The sequence below is a fragment of the Panthera uncia genome, chromosome A2 (genome assembly GCF_023721935.1).
Source record: "Panthera uncia isolate 11264 chromosome A2, Puncia_PCG_1.0, whole genome shotgun sequence".
Classification (NCBI taxonomy): Eukaryota; Metazoa; Chordata; class Mammalia; order Carnivora; family Felidae; genus Panthera; species Panthera uncia.
The window spans coordinates 60207694-60226138 of record NC_064816.1 but is presented as its reverse complement, the minus strand read 5'-3'; the positions used below and the strand labels follow the sequence as shown (position 1 = coordinate 60226138).

The window sequence follows — 18445 nt, the reverse complement described above, 5'->3', positions numbered from 1 at the left end:
ACCACCATCATCACCATCACCATCATCACCACCATCACCGTCCCCATTGCCATCATCATCATCATCACCATCATCACCATTATCATTACCATCATCACCACCATTATCACCATCACCAACATCATCACTACCTCCACCAACAATAACATCATCACCATTATCACTATCACCACCTTCATCACTATCATCACCATCACCGTCATCACTACCATCACCATCCTCGTCACCATCGTCACCATCATCATCATCACCATCAGCAGCAGCAGCATCACTATCTTTGCCACCAACAACATCATCACCATCGTCATCACTATGACACCATGATAGCTGTCATCACTGTCACTATCATCATCGTCATCATCACCATCATCACCAGCACCATCCACACCACCATAACCACCAATGCCATCACTATCTTGTTGATAGACTAAAGTGTATCTGTCACCTTTTACCTCTTCTTCTACTCTTTATATATCTATAATAGCATCTAAACCTATTCTCACAAAGGCAGTTTAGTTAGAAGAATACGTCTATATGCTAGATGGAACAGGTATGTGTGACTATGATTCTTAACAGAAAAAAATATAAATTGATGCTTACTGGCACATACCCCGGAAATATAGCTATTGTGGTATCACAGTGAACCTTATGCGTTCATTCCACTCAGAATTCACAGTTTATAAACAACAGAGGAAAGAGCTGCATTTTCTTCCTCCAGAGGGTCTATAATGCAATAAGTGTAGCCAAAGTAACACTCACAATTGTCTCTGTGTCTGGGAGGCTCTTGAAAACGAAGCACTGTCAGAATCATGAAGAGGATACATGGCCAAAAGAATTCAGCAAGAGAAAGGACCTGAAGAAGGATGTCGGGAAAAAAAAAAATTAGAGTTTGAATAAATGGCAAAGCATTGTAATAGCCCCCTTGCCTGCAGGATGGGTTGCTGCTCACTCAGGCCTCCCTTAAAGGAGGTCATTGTCAAGGCTTTGGGTGGCTCAGTCAGTTGGGTGTCCAACTCTTGGTTTCGGTTCAGGTCATGATCTCTTGGATTGTGGGTTCGAGTCCCACATGGAGCTCCATGCTTCCAGTGCAGAGCCTGCTTGGGATTCTCTCTCTCTCCCTCTCTCTCTGTCCCTACCATGCTCTCTCTCTCTCTCAAAAATAAATAAACTTAAAATTTTTTTAATTAAAAAAAAAAGGAGATTATTGTCATCCTTACTGAGCGTCTCTGAGAACACTGATTTGAGCCACGGGTCCATGGTTCGTTCATCATCTGGACCCGCGACTGTCACCTCCTTGTACGTTTCCCAAAACGCTTGTTTTCTGTTTCTTTCTTTTTTGTCCACATTATTTTTTTTTAATGTTTATTTATTCTTGAGAGAGAAGGAGAGACAGACAGAGCATGAGCAGGGGAGGGGCAGAGCGAGAGAGGGACACAGAATCTGAAGCAGGCTCCAGGCTCTGAGCTGTCAGCACAGAGCCCGACGCGGGGCCCAAACCCACGGACCGAGAGATCATGATCTGAGCCAAAGTCGGCCACTCAACCGACTGAGCCACCCAGGTGCCCCTGAGTTACTTTCTTAAGACTGGAACAAATTTCTGAAAGTCAGATTACTGGAGCCAAATCTCCTGACACAGACAACAAAAGAGCCACATGTAACAATCACGGTAATTCGCATAGCTTTGCGTCCTCAGTCAAAAAAGACAAAGGAATTACCATGGATGCATGGAATTTAATTATTTGAGAATGAAATACCCAAGGTTCAGCCCAGTGAAAAACTAATTAAGAGGAAAATCCTCAGGGCACTGGGTAGTTCAGTCGGTTAAGCACCAACTCTTGGGACTCTTGGTTTCAGCTTAGGTCATGATCTCATGGTTCAAGAATTTGAGCCCCGCATCGAGCTCTGTTCTGACAGCGCAGAGCTTGCTTGGGATTCTCTCTCTGCCTCTGTCTACCCCTCCCCTACTCACACTATCTCTGTCTCTCTCAAAATAAGTAATAAAAAAAGAAAAGAATTATCCTCGATTATCACCAGATTATTCTTTTTTTTTTTACATTGTTTTATTTTTGAGAGACAGAGAGAGACAGAGCATGAGTAGGGGAGGGGCAGAGAGAGAGAGACAGAATCTGAAGCAGGTTCCAGGCTCCAAGCTGTCAGCACAGAGCCCGATGTGGGGCTCAAACCCACAAACCATGAAATCGTGACCTGAGCCGAAGTTAGACGCTTAACCAACTGAGCCACTCAGGCGCCCCCAGATTATTCTTTTTGTCCTCATTCTTCCGTGGTTTTATGGTGGATCATGTTCTCCTGTAGACTTCCACTCGTATCATTCCACAAAGACAAGAGTTTATAACCACACACCAAACAGGTTAGGCACTCAATAATGCATGAACAAAAACCTAAAATCTGCAGGTTAGGGAGGTAGGGGTACCCAGCCTAACACTAAAGACGGGTTTTTTTAGACTCCCAGTTATAATGCTTTGAGCTAAAACAAACTTTTCGCCTCTTTGGTTCCTTTGCTCTTTGAACTGCTCTTCACAATTCTTCCCTGTAAGGAAACGGCATTGAAATGCGGCCAGGAGGGTGTATGTGGCCTGAAGCCATAAAGACAAAACACAGGTGGAAAGGTTTCGATCCCCACTGTAGTTAAAGAAAAGAAATCACCGCTTTTGAAAGAGTTCATGATGTAATATTTCTTGTGCCAGAAAGTGCATCATTATGGAAAGTTCCCTGACCGAGTGCGGAAATCCAATATCATATATCTTTATAATGGGGCAAATGTCTGCAGGAGGCCAACCTCTACTCAAAGGATGGTGATTAAAACAGCCAGAGAGGTCGGGCACACTCAGAAGACCACCAATTCAAGTCATCTAGCTCATTCTCTAGAACAAATAATCATTTCTTCAAGTATGGGAGTAGGGGTGTGGTGTGGGAAGATTCCATAACTAGTTCCGGCTGAAACTAAATGTGCAAAACAGAAAACATGCCACAAATTCAGCAATGACTTGATACCGTTAAGAAGAATAAATATAGGAGCACCCGGGTGGCTCAGTCAGTTAGGCGTCAGACTCTTGATTTCGGCTCAGGTCATGATCTCACAGTCATGATCTCCATGCTGACAGCACGCAGCCTGCTTGGGATTCTCTCCCTCCCTCCCTCTCTGCCCCTCCCCTGCTCGCCTGCTTTCTCTCTCTCTCAAAATAAATAAATATATTCTCTCTCAAAATAAATATACTTTGAAAAAAAGAAGAAATACATAATTAACTTTCTGTTTTAAAAAATTTTTAAATAGCATATGATAGCTATTTTTTAAGACAGAGAGGTATAAAGAACACAGATAATGGTCCATAGACCCAAGACTCGTACGTATAACAACTCTCGATATTATAAGTAATTACATATATGCATGGTTAGGAAATTTAAAAAGTACAGAAAGAATACAGCCATTCTCCCAAAGGATAAATTATCTCAATTGTTTTCTTTTTTAAAAAAAAATTTTTTAAGTTTATTTTATTTTTGAAGAGAGAGAGAGACAGAGTGTGAGCAGGGGAGGGGCAGAGAGAGGGAGACACAGAATGGGAAGCAGGCTCCAGGCTCTGCGCTGTCAGCACAGAGCCCGATGCGGGGCTCGAACTCATGAACCGCGAGATCATGACCTGAGCTGAAGTTGGATGCTTAAACGATGTTGGATACTAAGCCACCTCGGCTCCCCTCAACAGCTTTCTGAATTCATTTTTTTTAAAGTATATATAAGCCTAACTAATGTTTTTGGAAACAGTTTTTCATATCAGCACTTATAGAACTGTCTCATTGTTTTTAAAGAGAACATGATAATCTACTGTAGAATGTAATTTATTCAACCAATCACCTAGTTCATGGAAACGTGCAAGGTTTTCTGTTTGGGGCCATTGCTATCATGAGGTTTCTGTATATATCTGGCTGACTGTTGTAAGTATGCTTACGAAGTGTTGTTGCAAATGAGATTCTTGAGTCAAAGTGTGTATGATTTCTAATCATACAAAACGCACCCAGTACAAACCAGCCCAACCATCATTCCCTCCAAACACACTCTCCTGAGATTAACAAACCTTCAAATTTCTGTCAATATTTTGTCAAAGTGATATGCAAAAAATGTTTTTCTTTAATTATTAAGGTCAAGCATTTTTCATAAGTCAAATCTACAATAATTCCTTGTCCATTCACTCCCTATTCTTCCCTGTACACATTTTTCTATTACATATATGTATAAATGTATATATATATATATATATATATACATTTATACATATATATATGATACAAAAGTGTACGGTCAGACACAAAACAGGCTAGGCATTCAATAATGCACAAACAGAAATTTACACTCTATCAGGATAGGAGGATACGCGGTTTTACACTAAAGAGGATGTCTTACTGGGGTGCCTGGGTGGCTCAGTTGGTCTGACTCTTGATTTGGACTCAGGTCATGATCTCGCGGTTTGTGGGTTTGAGCCCCACATTTGGCTCTGCACTGAGAGTGTGGAGCCTGCTTGGGATTTTCTTTTCCTCTCTCTCTGCCCCTCCCCCCTCCACAAAAGAAATAAATTAACTTAAAAAGAGTGGACACCTGGGTGGCTCAGTCGGTTAAGCATCCAACTTCAGCTCAGGTCATGATCTCACAGTTCATGAGTTCAAGCCCCGAGTCAGGCTCTGTGCTGACAACTCAGAGCCTGGAATCTGCTTTGGATTTTGTGTCTCCCTCTCTCTCTGCCCTTCCCCTGCTTGTGGTCTGTCTGTCTGTCTCTCTCAAAAATAAACTTAAAAATATTAAAAAAAAATTCTTAAAGAAAAGAGGGCATCTTACTATTTTAAAACCCACTTTATGTACTTTTTTTCTTTCTGTCTGCTTTTTTTTTTTTTTTTTTTTTTTTTTTTTTTTTTACTGGTCTGCACATCATTGTCTCCTATTTTCTTTTTGAGTTAAGGAATTTCTTCATTGGTCCTTTGTCGGCTTAAAGTATTTAAGCAATTATTTTCTCCAGTGTCTTATTTGCCTTTTAATTGTCAAAATCTTTGATGCAATCAGTTCATCAATCTTTTTATTTATAGCATCTGGATTCTTGTTCCTACACATAATGAATGAATGATCATCATTCAAGGGACCCTTATCATGGCCAAACTAAAATAGGCAGTGGCAGCTGTGAAGCTATAAGAATTTACCTGTCCAGTCCTCACTTCAGTGGAAAATCTCCAGTTTCAAATGGAAATAACATCGTTAAAAAAGCAAAACTCTACATCGTATAATCTAGCAGTTTCTTAAAGATCTTTAACTGAAACAGAACCCCAGTTACACTTTAAAAAATAGTATCTCAGGGGGCGCCTGGGTGGTTGAGTCAGTTAAGCATCCGACTTCGGCTCAGGTCATGATCTCATGGTTCGTGAGTTCGAGCCCCAAGTCAGGCTCTGTGCAGACTCTGTGCAGCCTATGTCTCTCTCTCTCTCTCTCTCTCTCTGACCCTCCCCTGCTCTCTCTCTCTCTCTCTCTCAAAAATAAATAAACGTTAAAGAAAATAGTACGTTAGTTTTTTATTTGTAAGCTAATCACCAGCTGCTCCAAAAAGCACAGGTAGGGGGGAAATCTCCCATTGTTCGAATGTGAAATAACTCCGTTCAGAAGACAAGTATCGAAACACCCAGTTCTGCTGTGTCACTGCCCATTGTGAGCCAGTGAATCACCTCCTTTCACAAGACTCTCTCCCAGAGGCGCTCAGAGGCTCTTTCTCATCATATTTTTGTACCCTGGTTTCCTTCTCATGTGTCCTCATTGTCCTGGAGTCTTACCTGACATCTTTGATCCCCTCCTTGCTAACTGGGAATGCTTCCCCCCATCGCCCACACCGTGGGCCCCCCACGAGGGGCTTCCCCGCACTGGAAGGGCCGAGAACAGACAGCACCCATGCTGTCCCCCCTAAGGCAGCCCGGAGCAGATGCTACAAGATGCTGTGCTCTCAAGAAATTAATCAGCTTGGAGCGCCTGGGGGGCTCAGTCAGCTGGGCATCCGACTTTGGCTCAGGTCATGATCTCGCAGTTCGTGAGTTCAAGCCCCGCATCGGGTTTTTTGCTGTCAGCACAGAACCTGTTTTGGAACCTCTGTCCCCCTCTGTCTCTACCCCTCCCCTGCTTGCGCTCTCTCAAAAATAAATAAACATTAAAAAAGAAAGAAAGAAAAGAAAAAAAGAATCAGCTGGGAGAATCACCTGGGCTCACAAAACAGCAGCCACTGGATCAGGCGCCCACACAGCAGGGTCCCAAGCGGGGAGCTCCCACCAGGGAATGGAAAAAGTATTCAGTTCTGCACCCCAGATTCCACAGTCGCCCTCCCCATGACCTCAATGGGTGCCCCTCCTTGGTTCCTAAAAACACAGCTGAGACGCAGCAGCATTTGGCGGAGACCTTCACAGCACACACACAGAAATACATATGTCAACGGCTGTCGGGTAAAACATTGGTGTCTCCTTACAGACTTTTTCTTCTTCCAGACAGAATGAGACGAGACAAAGAAAAGAAGGTAGAGGAGAAAGAGAGCCAACTTGTCTTTATATAAGATGAAAGCCACAAAAATGCCAAGAAACAGGTCTCTAGAGCAGATCGAGCAAGTTCAGTCCTAACTCAGCCCAGCAGCTCCAAACCTGTCATCCTGGGGCGCCTCCCCAGCGCCCGCATCTGCGGGGTGAGAGCCCTGAAGGCATCACCTCCCTCCTTCTTCCCGCAGGAGTCAGAGAAAGCTGCGAGCAATAAACGAAACACGGAGAAGTGAGCAATGAGTCCGAGTCTGTTGGAGAACAACTTCCCCGAAATCGGATGGAGTGAGTATGCTATAAAATGCTGGACGAAGGGGAACCCGGGGGGCTCAGTCGGTTAAGCATCTGACTCTTGATCTCGGCTCAGGTCATGATCTCACGGTTCGTGAGATCGAGCCCCGGATGGGGGTCTGTCCTGACAGCAGAGCCTGCTTGGGATTCTCTCTCTCCTTCTCTCTGTTTGCCCCTCCCCTGTTTACACCCTATCTCTCTCTCTCAAAATAAATGAAAAATTAAAAAAAAAAAAACTTTAAATGAAAACTATAAAAATAAAACACTGGAGAAAATTCCAAAGCGGAGCACAGAGCCCAGAGCCCAGCCAGGGTAATAATGTCTGCATCTCCTCCCATGGGGATGTGAGTCCTCCCTCATCCCCACCACCCCCCCTGCCATTGGCAATCAGCATATATAGGGTAAGCTCAGGGACCACACTGGGGTTTGAAGGAGAAATCAGACCGGTCTCAGATCTATCGACAAGAGAGTCGAGAACAAACACAACACCCGGCTGAGCCCTCCCAGAACGAATCAGATTAAAAGCGCAAAACAGCTGTCTAAGCATTCTGGAGGAATCACCCAAACACACAAACCAAAGTCATAAAGCACGACTGGAAAAGAAACAACCCAAAGAACATGAAATTTCTTTACAATAGCTTTGTAAAGAAAAACAATTTAGTAAGAGCAAACTTTCGGAAAAAAGAGCTCAAAAGAAAAAAAAAGATGGTAAATGAAAAAGAGAGGTTGCAGATGTAGGGAAAACACAACAATAACAGAATGATTATTGTGGAAATCCAAAATTTAGACCTAGAAACTACACAGAGAGTAGTCGCTGGTTGAATTTGAATTTCTGCATCAGAGGAACAGTCTGAGATCACAACGGGGATTTTCTTCAAAACATTTTTAAAGGTAGAACCATAAACACAGAAAAGCATCCAACAAATACAACAAAAAACATGCTCAGAGATAGAACACAGAACTTCCCAGAAATAGAGAAGAGTTGTTCTAAAGACCAAAAGAATATGTTGTATTTCAGGGGGGAAAAATAAGCTGTAGCTGAGCTATGGCTATCGAGCCCCAAAGATAAAGGAAGATTAGCACAGGTCTCCAGAAGGGGAGAAAAAAAGCAACTCACTGAAAGGAGGGGGAAAAATCAGTCCAGCCTCAAATATATCTTCGCAACATTCAGTGCTGGATGCCGACACATCAGTATTTACAAAGTTCAAAGAGAAAGAAAGTGTGATAAAAATATGATAACCAACCTAAATGGCCCTTAAATGAAAAGCAACATACGAATATTCTCAATCGTAAAGAACACAGATCATTTATTAACCTGAGCCAAGATCAAGAGTCAGACTCTTAACCGACTGAGCCACCTGGGCGCCCCTCCAACCAGTGTTTTATTCACTCCATCCATTTTGGGGCAAATTGTTGTACGACTTTGGATTCTTTTCATCTGATTATGTGAAGCCCTAGTCCATGAAACCCAAGGGGGAAATCTGGGCAATGACATCCGGCCAAAATAAAAAATGGGGCAAAGTTTAATACCCAGTCATGTCACCTCTGATTCTGGTAGCACATCAGCTAGAAACTACAGGACTCCTGCTAGGAGAACACAGTTCTTACTGCATGGCTGGACTTCCAGAAAGAAATCTCCAGAGAGCTGGGGTGAGGAGAGTGGCAAAAAATAAATCAAAGAGAAGAGAGAATCATAAGTTGAATCTTTAAGTGTAAGATTTAGTTATAAAGGAAAGTCCCCTCAAGGGGAATGGAGGAGAGGCAGGTAGGGCAATATTTAAATAACGAATGCCTGAGAATTCTCCAGAACATACGATGACAGAGATTCATTGATAATGGAAATATAACATTTACCAGGAAACATAAATCCACATTAAAAACTCCAGCACAGTGCAAAGTGTCTGTCTTCGGCTCAGGTCATGATCTCACAGTTCCTGGGTTCAAGCCCCATGTCAGGCTCTGTGCCGACAGCTCGGAGCCTGGAGCCTGCTTGGGATTCTGTGTCTGCCTCTCTCTCTCTCTCTGCCCCTCCCCAGCTTGTGCCCTGTCTCTCTCTGTCTCCCTCTGTCTCTCTCTCTCTCTCTCTCTCTCAAAAGTATTAAAAAAGTTATTTAAAAAACCCAAAAACTTCAAAAACAATTAAGTCAAAGAAAAGTTCTCAAAAGCAATTCAAGAAATAAAGCCACACCATGTCAAAGGAATGGTCAGATTTGCGAGGGACTCAGCAAGAGCAAGAAACCAGAAGATGATTAAATATCTTTAGATTCAGACAAGAGGCTTAAGAAAAAGAACCATCATATATAGAAAGGATCACAACGTAATAAAAGAAGTGAGAGGAGAAGAAGATGCAATAATTGGAGGCATTTATAAACTTATTAAACGTCCTCAAGAAAATAGAAACCAATAAGTGATAGAAACACAGAGAGAAAATTAGAGGGGCGCCTGGCTGGCTTAGTTGGTGGAGCTTGTGACTCTTGATCTCAGAGCTCCACATTGAGTACAGATTACTCAAAAATAAAAGCTTAGAAAAAAAGGCAATCACGAATTTACTTTCATCCAAGAAAATTCAATACCTGTCTCTCAATAATTCCCTACACCGGTAAGAATCACTTAGAAAATACTTTTTTTTGAAATAGTACTTTTTAAATAAGATGCCGTTTATAGTTTTGACAAAAGTATAAAACACCTAGGGAAGAAAATTTACCCAAAATACGTGCAATTCTTTCATGAAGAAAATTGTGAAACTTTATTGAAAGATACCAGAGAGAACCGGGTAAACAAACAGAGCCGTTGGCGACGCACAAGCAATGTCAATATCACGAAGGGGTTCATTCTACCCAAGCTAGTCCAAGGGCTCAACGCAATTCCAGTGGAATCCCGACAAGTTTTTGCTTGTTGCATTTTGATTTGGCAGGTGTCGATTTTAATGAGCTGGTTCGGGAATGTACCCGGGAGATCAAAGGTCAATATCCAAGACAATTTTCACCAACGGCTTGAAAGGATTTGTCCTCTCACGTATCAAAACTTCCTATAAAAATAAGATGGGAAGACACAGCGTACTGTCAGTTCAGCGATACAGAAACTGACCTGAGGAGAGGCAAAGAGAGCCCAGGAACAGAACTTGGCATATTTGGAAACCTGATAGAGGAAGAAGGTGGTCAGCGGACCAATGGCAGAAAAAGTTGCTACTCAACAAACCACCAGGTCATGGGTGATCTGCAGAGTCGGGGAGCAGAGGCAGGGAGGTATCCGATCCTGAGCTCTCATTTTATACAAAGCTCTAAAAGTGAAAAAAAGAAACTTTAAGATGTTTATAAGAATACATGGTGCACCTTCTTCATGTCTTGGCGGTCTTAAACACGACAGAAAAAAGCATGAACAACAAAGGGAAATTAAGCCATATTAAAATTAAAATCTCTATTCTTCAGAAAAGCTATTTTTTTAGAAGTGTCATTTATATAACAAAATTTTTAATGTTTATTTTTGAGAAAGAGACAGCGCACGAGCAGGGGAAGGGCAGAGACAGAGGGAGACACAGAATCCGAAACAGGCTCCAGGCTCCAAGCTGTCAGCACAGAGTCCGACGCAGGGCTCAAACCCACGAACCACGAAATCATGACCTGAGCCGGAGTCGGACACTTAATGGACTGAGCCACCCAGGAGCCAGCCACAGACTTGGAGAATCTGTTTCAACATATGTAATTGACATTCCAGAATATATACACATTCCTACAAATCAGTGGGGAGATTGATTACCCCATAGAAAATACTCAAAGGATAAGAGCAGAGAGGAGCAAATTAGGAACACCCCATAACACACACGACAGGGTGCTCGGTCTCAGCAGTAGGAAGTACTTAGGAAGATGCAAATTAAACCCCAACAAAACACCATTTTACACCCACCAGTTCAGAAAAAAGTAAAACCTTTGACACCACCAAGTATCGGTGGGGACACGGGTCCACAGGAACTTTAGAAAACAGCCCAACAACATTAACAAAGCGGAAGGTGCACATTCTATGACCCATATATTTCAACAACTATATAATAAGTTGAAGCATATTAATTTATCTTTATTACACTGGTTTGAGCCTATGAAAAGGGTTCAAGCTGGTAGGTAATTACATACATGAATCAAGATGTGTGTCCAAGAATGCTTATGTTATTTTGTGAATGAGAAAAAAGAAACCGGAAGTCATGCAAAAATACAGGAGAATGTATCGTTCAATTGCTGTCCACTGAGCAGTGAAAATACGTGCACTCAGGGGCTCCTGGGGGGCTCAGTGGGTGGAGTCTGTGACTCTTGATATTAACTCAAGTCATGATCTTCAGGTTGGTGGGTTGGAGCCCCGAGTCGGGCCCTGTGCTGGCAGTGTGGAGACTGCTTAAGATTCTCTCTCTCTCTGCCCCTCTCCTCTGCTCTCACTCTCTCTCTCTCTCTTTCTCTCTAAAAGAAAGGGAGGGGTGCCTGGGTGGCTCAGTTGATTAAGCCTCCCACTCTTGATTTCTGCTCAGGTCATGATCTTGAGGTTCGTGGGTTCGAGCCCCACGTTGGGCTCCGTGCTGACAGTGTGGCACCAGTTTGGGATTCTCTCTCTCTCTCCCTCTCTCTCTCTCTCTCTCTCTCTGTCTCTCAAAAAATAAATAAATAAACATAAAAAAAGTTTTTTAAAAAAGTGCACTCATCCATCCATCCATTCATCCATTCATTCATTCATTCATTCATCAGGGAGTGGGTCGCAAGTGTCAGGCACTGAGGAACAGCAGTGAACACCCACGGCCGAGTCCCTGCCTGGGAGGATGGAGCAGATGTATGCATACACATCTCAAGAGTGCGGTTCCCCCCGGGGATGCAGATGTGCGGACGACCAGGCCCTGTCCTCACACCCTTCGTCGGCATAGCCCTGGACCGTCTGCAAGCTCGTGCTCATCTGTTATTTTAGCCTTCCACCAACCAGTGAGGTAGGTCACGTTGTGCACAGTCTGTTGCCCGGTCTCCTTGGACTAGTTTTCAAGGGAACCTGAATCAACCTCAGGCCTGTGGATGAAATAAACACTTTCCCATCTTACTTGAACAGAACGTTTTATGAGTGGAGCTTAATGAAACCCATTTTTAAATCCTCAGGCTTACGCGGGCAGTGTGTGGTTTCGGTTACAACTGAAAACCACAAAGAACCAAACGCCCTGGTACAAAAAGCACAATTGCTGATGAATCAAGAAGGAAGGAGGCTCTTACCAGGAAGAAGGTAGTCATGAGACTCATGGAGGAAAACATCATAACAAGTTTAGAATATCAAGGAAGCTGAAGCAAAGCATGTAATTAGTCTGCTGCTCGGTCTTTGGAAACAAAGGGCTTTGCCTAGAGCGTGAAATTCTATTGTGTCTCTTTGGGGCGCACACGGATCTCTGGATGTCAGCCTCTCAGAAGAGGGGACTTTCCCAGAAGTATTATGAGGTCCTGGCTGTAAACCCTGCGATAAGAGAGGGTCCAAACAAAGCCTGACTCAAAACCAAATAGCAACCATCCACCCAGTTGGCCTAAATCCATTGCCACCTTGACCTGGGACTTCCAAACCCCTCTCCAACAGAGTCCAAAATTCCCTCTCTAAGAGAGCCTGTGCAAATCTTTATGTTGGCCAATGAGTTAGCTGGGGGCCGAGAGATAGAAATGGATGAGTTCTCTCGCTCTCCTACTTTTTTGTTTTTGTTTTTGTTTTTTTGGTGCTGTTACTTTTTTGGCTTTATATTGAAAAGCAATTGCTTTTTATTCAACACTCACATACTAAACATTCATGTTGAAGCTATTCAGGGTGTCCAAAACAGGCTCAACCAGGGTCTCCTGGATGGCTCAGCTGGTTAAGCATCCGACTCTTGATTTCAGCTCAGGCCATGATCTCACAGTTCGTGAGATGGAGCCCCACATTGGGCTCTGCGCTGGCAACGTAGAGTCTGCCTGGGATTCTGTCTCTCCCTCTCTCTCTGTCCCTCCCCAGCTCATGCTCTCTCTCTCTCATAATAGGAAAACATTCTTTTAAAAAATTAAAAACAACAGGGGCACCTGGGTGGCTCAGTCGGTTAAGTGTCTGACTTCAGCTCAGGTCATGATTTCATGGCTTGTGGATTTGAACCCTGCATTGGACTCTGTGCTGACAGCTCAGAGCCTGGAGCCTGATTCAGATTCTGTGTCTCCCTGTCTCTCTGCCCCTCCCCTGCTCACACTCTGTCTCTCTCTCTCTCTCTCTCGAAAATAAACAAACATTAAAATAATAATAATAATAATAATAAGTAATTTAAAAAAACAAAGAAAAAGCAATGGTGATACTGGAAGATATACAAACTAAACCTGGCCAATAAAAATGCAGAAACAAACAAAAAGGAACAACTGTTGGGGTGGGGGTCGGGTACTTGAAATCCATGCATTAAGGTCTCAATGAGTAAACCACAGGAGAAAATCACTAGCCTCCTACTTACAAAATTGGAAGAGAATTTGATGGGCAATTTATTATTTTTTAAATATCTTCTTTTTAAGTAATCTCCACATAGCCCCAGCGTGGGGCTCAAACTCACAATCCCGAGATCAAAAGTCGAGTGCACCACTCGACTGTGCCAGCCCGGTGCCCCGATGGACAATCTAAATAAGGGAAAATACAGATAAAAATGCTCCCTTTGGGAGAACCCCGGGTGGCTCAGATGGTTAAGCATCCAACTTTTGATTTCAGCTCAAGACAGGATCTCACGGTTGCTGGGATCAAGCCCCACGTTGGGCTCTGCGTTGACAATGCAGAGCCTGTGTGGGATTCTCTCACTCCTTCCCTCTCTCTCTCTGCCCCTCCCCTGCTCACACTCATTCTCTCTCTCAAATAAACTTAAAAAAAATAATAATAATAAATAAATATAAAAATATTCCCTTTTACACTGATGTCTCAAAAGAGAAGATTAAAGAAAGTTTAACGTGCCACCAGACCTGTACGAAGTCTGGGCACACAGACCACACACACGCGCTCAGTTAGGCCAACACAGGCCGGGAAAACACAACCCTGGACACACTGGTTGGTAGCCATGACTTGCACGTCCCTTTTGAAAGAAAGCTGGCCGGCAGGTAGCAGAAACCACAGCAATGCGTAGTAGTTTGGGCTCCTTTTGGCTCGGATGTACCACTGTTTGGAACGTATTCTAACATAATTGGGGTGGGGAGGCACCAGCAGGCCCAGCACCAAGGTAATGCTCCGTACGACATGATGCATCAAACAGAGCTTTGTGGCCATGGTTCTCATACCGCTGCAAACAGGGAAGCCCTCCAACAGAATGCCTCATTACAGCAACTCTTGATGACCCAGTGCCCCAGGCAGGGACGTGGAGGTGACCAAACCTTTATCTAGCAAGGGGTAGAGTTCTGCACAGGGTGGCCGGGCCAGGTGGGGACCGCTGCCCCCCGGGCCCCGGGCAGGTGGCCCCTGCTCTCAGCCTCCCTCATCCGAGAAATGGGAATGAGAAGTCCTACCCTGCAGGGGCATGGGGAAGACCAAACAGGCCTGGGGTGGGGGACCTGAGGAAGTTACGATGCACAGGGGAGACAGGACACTGGAAGCACACAGGAAAGGGCCAGGGCTGAGAAGACATCCCAGGTCCCCCAAGGGCAGCCACAACACCATCTCACCTTTCACCATCAGTCCCTCCTAGCAGCCCTGTGTCCCTCACACAGCCCCTAAGTCTAGGAGAGGTCAGGATGGGTGGCATGCACATGCCTGCTTGCCTCTTCCCCGCACCCCCCCCATCCCTAAGGAGTGGTTGTTTTCAAACGGGGGCCCTCGGGTGCACAGGTTAGACTCTGCCAGGAGCTCTTGCTTGGAACCTGCAGGGCGACAGGTGCCTGTGAGCACAGCCTGGGGACAAGCCCCTGCTATCTGGTCCAGGACTGGGACTGTGATGTCCCTCCCTTGGGTGAGCACTGATTTAGCCACAGGCAGACAGGGCAGGAAGGGGCCCCAGATGTGGAGAGAGCAACTGACACAGCTGAGTGGCAAATGCAGAGCTGATCTCGGGGCCCCAGGGTGACAAAATGTATGTCCTCCTCAGTCTCCATGGTCCCCGGGACACAGCCTGGGCCTGTAATACAATCTCACAAAACAAGCCTGAAGTCTCCCTTGCCCTTCGTCTCTGGAGTTATTGTTACCAGGAGGTTGGTTTTGTTTTATTTTGTTTTAACCTTGCTCGTAATCCAAAACCCAGGCTTATCTGAGCCAAAGTAAATAAAACAGGGAAACTCCAAGATTCCTAACAAGACCCACATCCCGGAGTAGGGAGGGGGCACCTCTCTGGAAAAGAAGATGATTCTGCTTTTGGTTTTTGGTTGTTTGTTGTTGCTTTTGTTTTTGTTTCTTCGTGGAAGCCACATGAATTCACCATGCTAAATAGAAACTTCCAGAACTAGCCTTTTGAGGATCTTGCCATTTTCCCTTCCCATATGTTGGTAACATTTTCAGCAGAAAGGCAATGTAAACAGGGTTTTTGTTTCCTTTCCACCTTGACAAACAATCACATTGAGAACCGAAAAATCGGATGCCTTGTTTCTGAAACCCAGTTCGTTTTCTACACTTTTGAAAGACTGGATCTTCTGACATTCTTTTTTATTTTTATTTTTATTTTTGAGTTTATTTATTTATTTTGAAAGAGAAAGAGTGGGGGAGGGGAAGACAGAGACGGAGGGAGAGAATCCCAAGTAGGTTCCACGCTGTCAGCACAGGGCTCGGTGTGGGGCTCGAACTCACCAACTGTGAGATCATGACCCGAGCTGAAATCAAAAGTCAGATGCCTAAACTACTGAGCTACCCAGGCGCCCCTGGATTTTCTTGCATTCTTCAACTTGGGCCTTGATGCAGGACAGAAGAACATCTACAGCGAGCAAAACTCTAACACACTTTCTGTGCAGAAGGTGTGCCCACTGCCCCTCAGAAGTGGTCTCTGAGCTCCACTCCATCATGTGTGCTGAGACCATGAGGAAGAAAAGGAAGATGAAGGTAAGGAACTGGAAGCATATTAAGATCCACCAAAATGAGGGGCCCCTGGGAGGGTTAGTCAGTTGAGAATCAGACTTTTCAGCTCAGGTCATGATCTCCTGGTCTGTGGGTTCGAGCCCCGCTTTGAGCTCTGTGCTGGCAGCTTGGAGCCTGGAGCCTACTCCAGATTCTGTGTCTCCCTCTCTCTCTGCACCTCCCCCGCTCACACTTTGTCTCTCTCTATCTCTCAAAAAGTGAATAAACTTTAAAAAGTGAAAAAAAAAAAAAAGATCCATCAAAATAAAAGCAAAGGCCCTGTGGCCAGCGTGGTAGGAGCAGGAGAAAGGCAAAGAAACCCACGCGGCCTACACACACGCCTACACCCCCCCTAAAGATACAAAAAGACATTTGTGTTTCAATATTCAATTTCTGAACCGCTTTTCCTGGACCCCTGCTCTGAGTAAGCTGAGACACACTTGAATGACCTTCAGTGACCCTCGGTGACCTTTGGTGAAGCCAGTTTCCCCCGGGGGTCAGGGCCACCTGCCCCCCAGCACCCCTGCCAGGGACAGCCTGCCAGCCAGAGGAAAGAGCAGCCATGGAGGCCGTCCAGGGGTCTTTGCAGGGGGACGTGGATTCCCCTGAGGCTCCCGCGGCCTCCCGAGGACACCCTGCCTCCCTCCCCGCCATCTTGCTCAGCAGCGCCTGGTCTGAAGCTCCAGGGGTGCATGGGTGGAGGCCACCTGCTCTCAGAGGTCTGAGAAGGCACCCCTCAGGGCACCCCGCCAGGCTCCACTTTGAACCAGCAACCAATGAGGATGCCCTGACCACAGGGATGGCTAAACCACCAGAGCCACACAGGCGGTCAATTCTGCTGAGCGCAAGGTTACCAGGGAACAGGGCTGGCACCACCAGGACAGCCGTCTGGGAGAGCGAGGCCCCAGGCTGTGTCCCAAACCCAGCTCAAGAGGCCGGGTCCTTCCACGAGAGACCTGAGGACCTGCTGTGGGGCCAGAGTCACTGAGTCGAAAGTTCTGGGGCCCTGACGTGGACGGGCAGTGGACAATGCCAGCGTGGACTCTCCCTCACTGCCCCACCGCAGGGGATTTCTGTGTGCCCAGGAGCCCACCGTCGTCATTGGTCCAGTCCCCGCACTGATGCCGACCAGACACGCGGAATTCAGGCCACTGGCCTCGGCTGGGACATGGGCCCCTAGCCGGCAGGTCGGGTAGCTGAGACGGCCCAGAGGCTGCAGCCTTCCAGCCTGGAGAGGAGTCCGTGCAGCTGGTGGTGATTCACTCCATGCTGAGCAGACGGTGGAAACGCGTTCTTAGGGGGACCCGTCCCTTCTCTTTGAATATTTATGTATGTATTTTTGAGGGGGGAGGGGCAGAAAGAGACAGAGAGAGAATCCCAAGCAGGTCTGTGCTGTCAGTGCAGAGCCCAACGCAGGCCTCGAACTGGCAAACTGTGACATAGTGACCTGAGCAGAAATCTCGAGTCAGACAATTAACCGACTGAGCCCCCCAGGTGCCCCCTGGGGGCACCTGGTCTGATGAATTTCCTTTGTTTGACGGACTTCTTCCTTGAGAGAGGGGACAGAGTGTGACACCAGAGGTCAAGCCACCCGGGAGCGCTGTGCCATTTAAAAGTCCAAGCCACACAAGGCGAGGGTTTGTCTCATCGAACCAATATGTTAGAGCCCCAGGATGGGTCACGTACACACCCTGTGAGGGGCAGAATTGTCTCCTCCCCGGATTCACATGTTCAAGTCTGGACCCCCAGAACCTCAGAATGCGACCTGATTTGGAAACAAGCCCGTTGCAGATTTGGTTACGTTGAGATGAGGTCATGCTGGGCCTCACGCTGGGGTCAGGCCGGTGGTCCCGGGTCAGAAATGACCGTGTCCTCACAAAAAGGAGAAGTTGAAAGTCCTGGAAGCAACCTGTTTCATCTTTTAATGACAATGCAGGGGCACCTGGGGGCCCAGTCTTTTAAATGTCAGACTCTTGGTTTCAGCTCAGGTCATGATCTCATGATTTGTGAGATAGAGCCCCACGTCGGGCTCTGTGCTGACGGCCTGGAGCCTGCTTGGGATTCTCTCTGCCACCCTTTCTCTGGCCCTCCCCCTGCTCACTGTCTTTCCCTCTCTCTCTCTCTCTCTCTCTCAAAATACATAGATAAACTTTTTTTTAAAAGCAGGTTTTTTTTAATTCTTCTCTATAATAATCTCTTTCTTTTAATATAAAAGGCATGCGTTTTCCCCAACCGACTAAAACTGAGCATCAGAAGAAAACGGAAAAAAGGACACACGTGAGCTGAGACAGATGTGGAGGGAGGGAGGTGCGAAGACACAGGGCGGAGACACTGTCCACAGCCAAGCAGAGAAGGCTCAGAAGCGACTAGCCCTGTGGACTCCTGTTTTCAGACTTGGAGACTTAGAGCTGAGACGGTGTCTGTCTGCAGTCCCGACCCAGGCTGTGGGTTTGCAAAGGCAGCCCGAGCCGACTGGGGCTGGGTCCCAGGATCGACATGGTCCCAGGATGGACACAGTCCCAGGATCCACACGGTCCCAGGATGGACACAGTCTCAGGATCCA

General features: G+C 45.8%; 1 protein-coding gene across 1 annotated transcript in view; it reads right to left on the bottom strand.

Moving 5' to 3' along the window:
• The window catches only part of ABCA13 (ATP binding cassette subfamily A member 13), a 313586-nt gene that overhangs the window by 288785 nt on the left and 6356 nt on the right, over positions 1-18445 (bottom strand). Inside the window, exon 2 of the mRNA XM_049642263.1 lies at positions 760-853. Coding sequence (XP_049498220.1) covers positions 760-853 — 94 coding nt within the window. The remainder of the gene's footprint in view (positions 1-759; positions 854-18445) is intronic.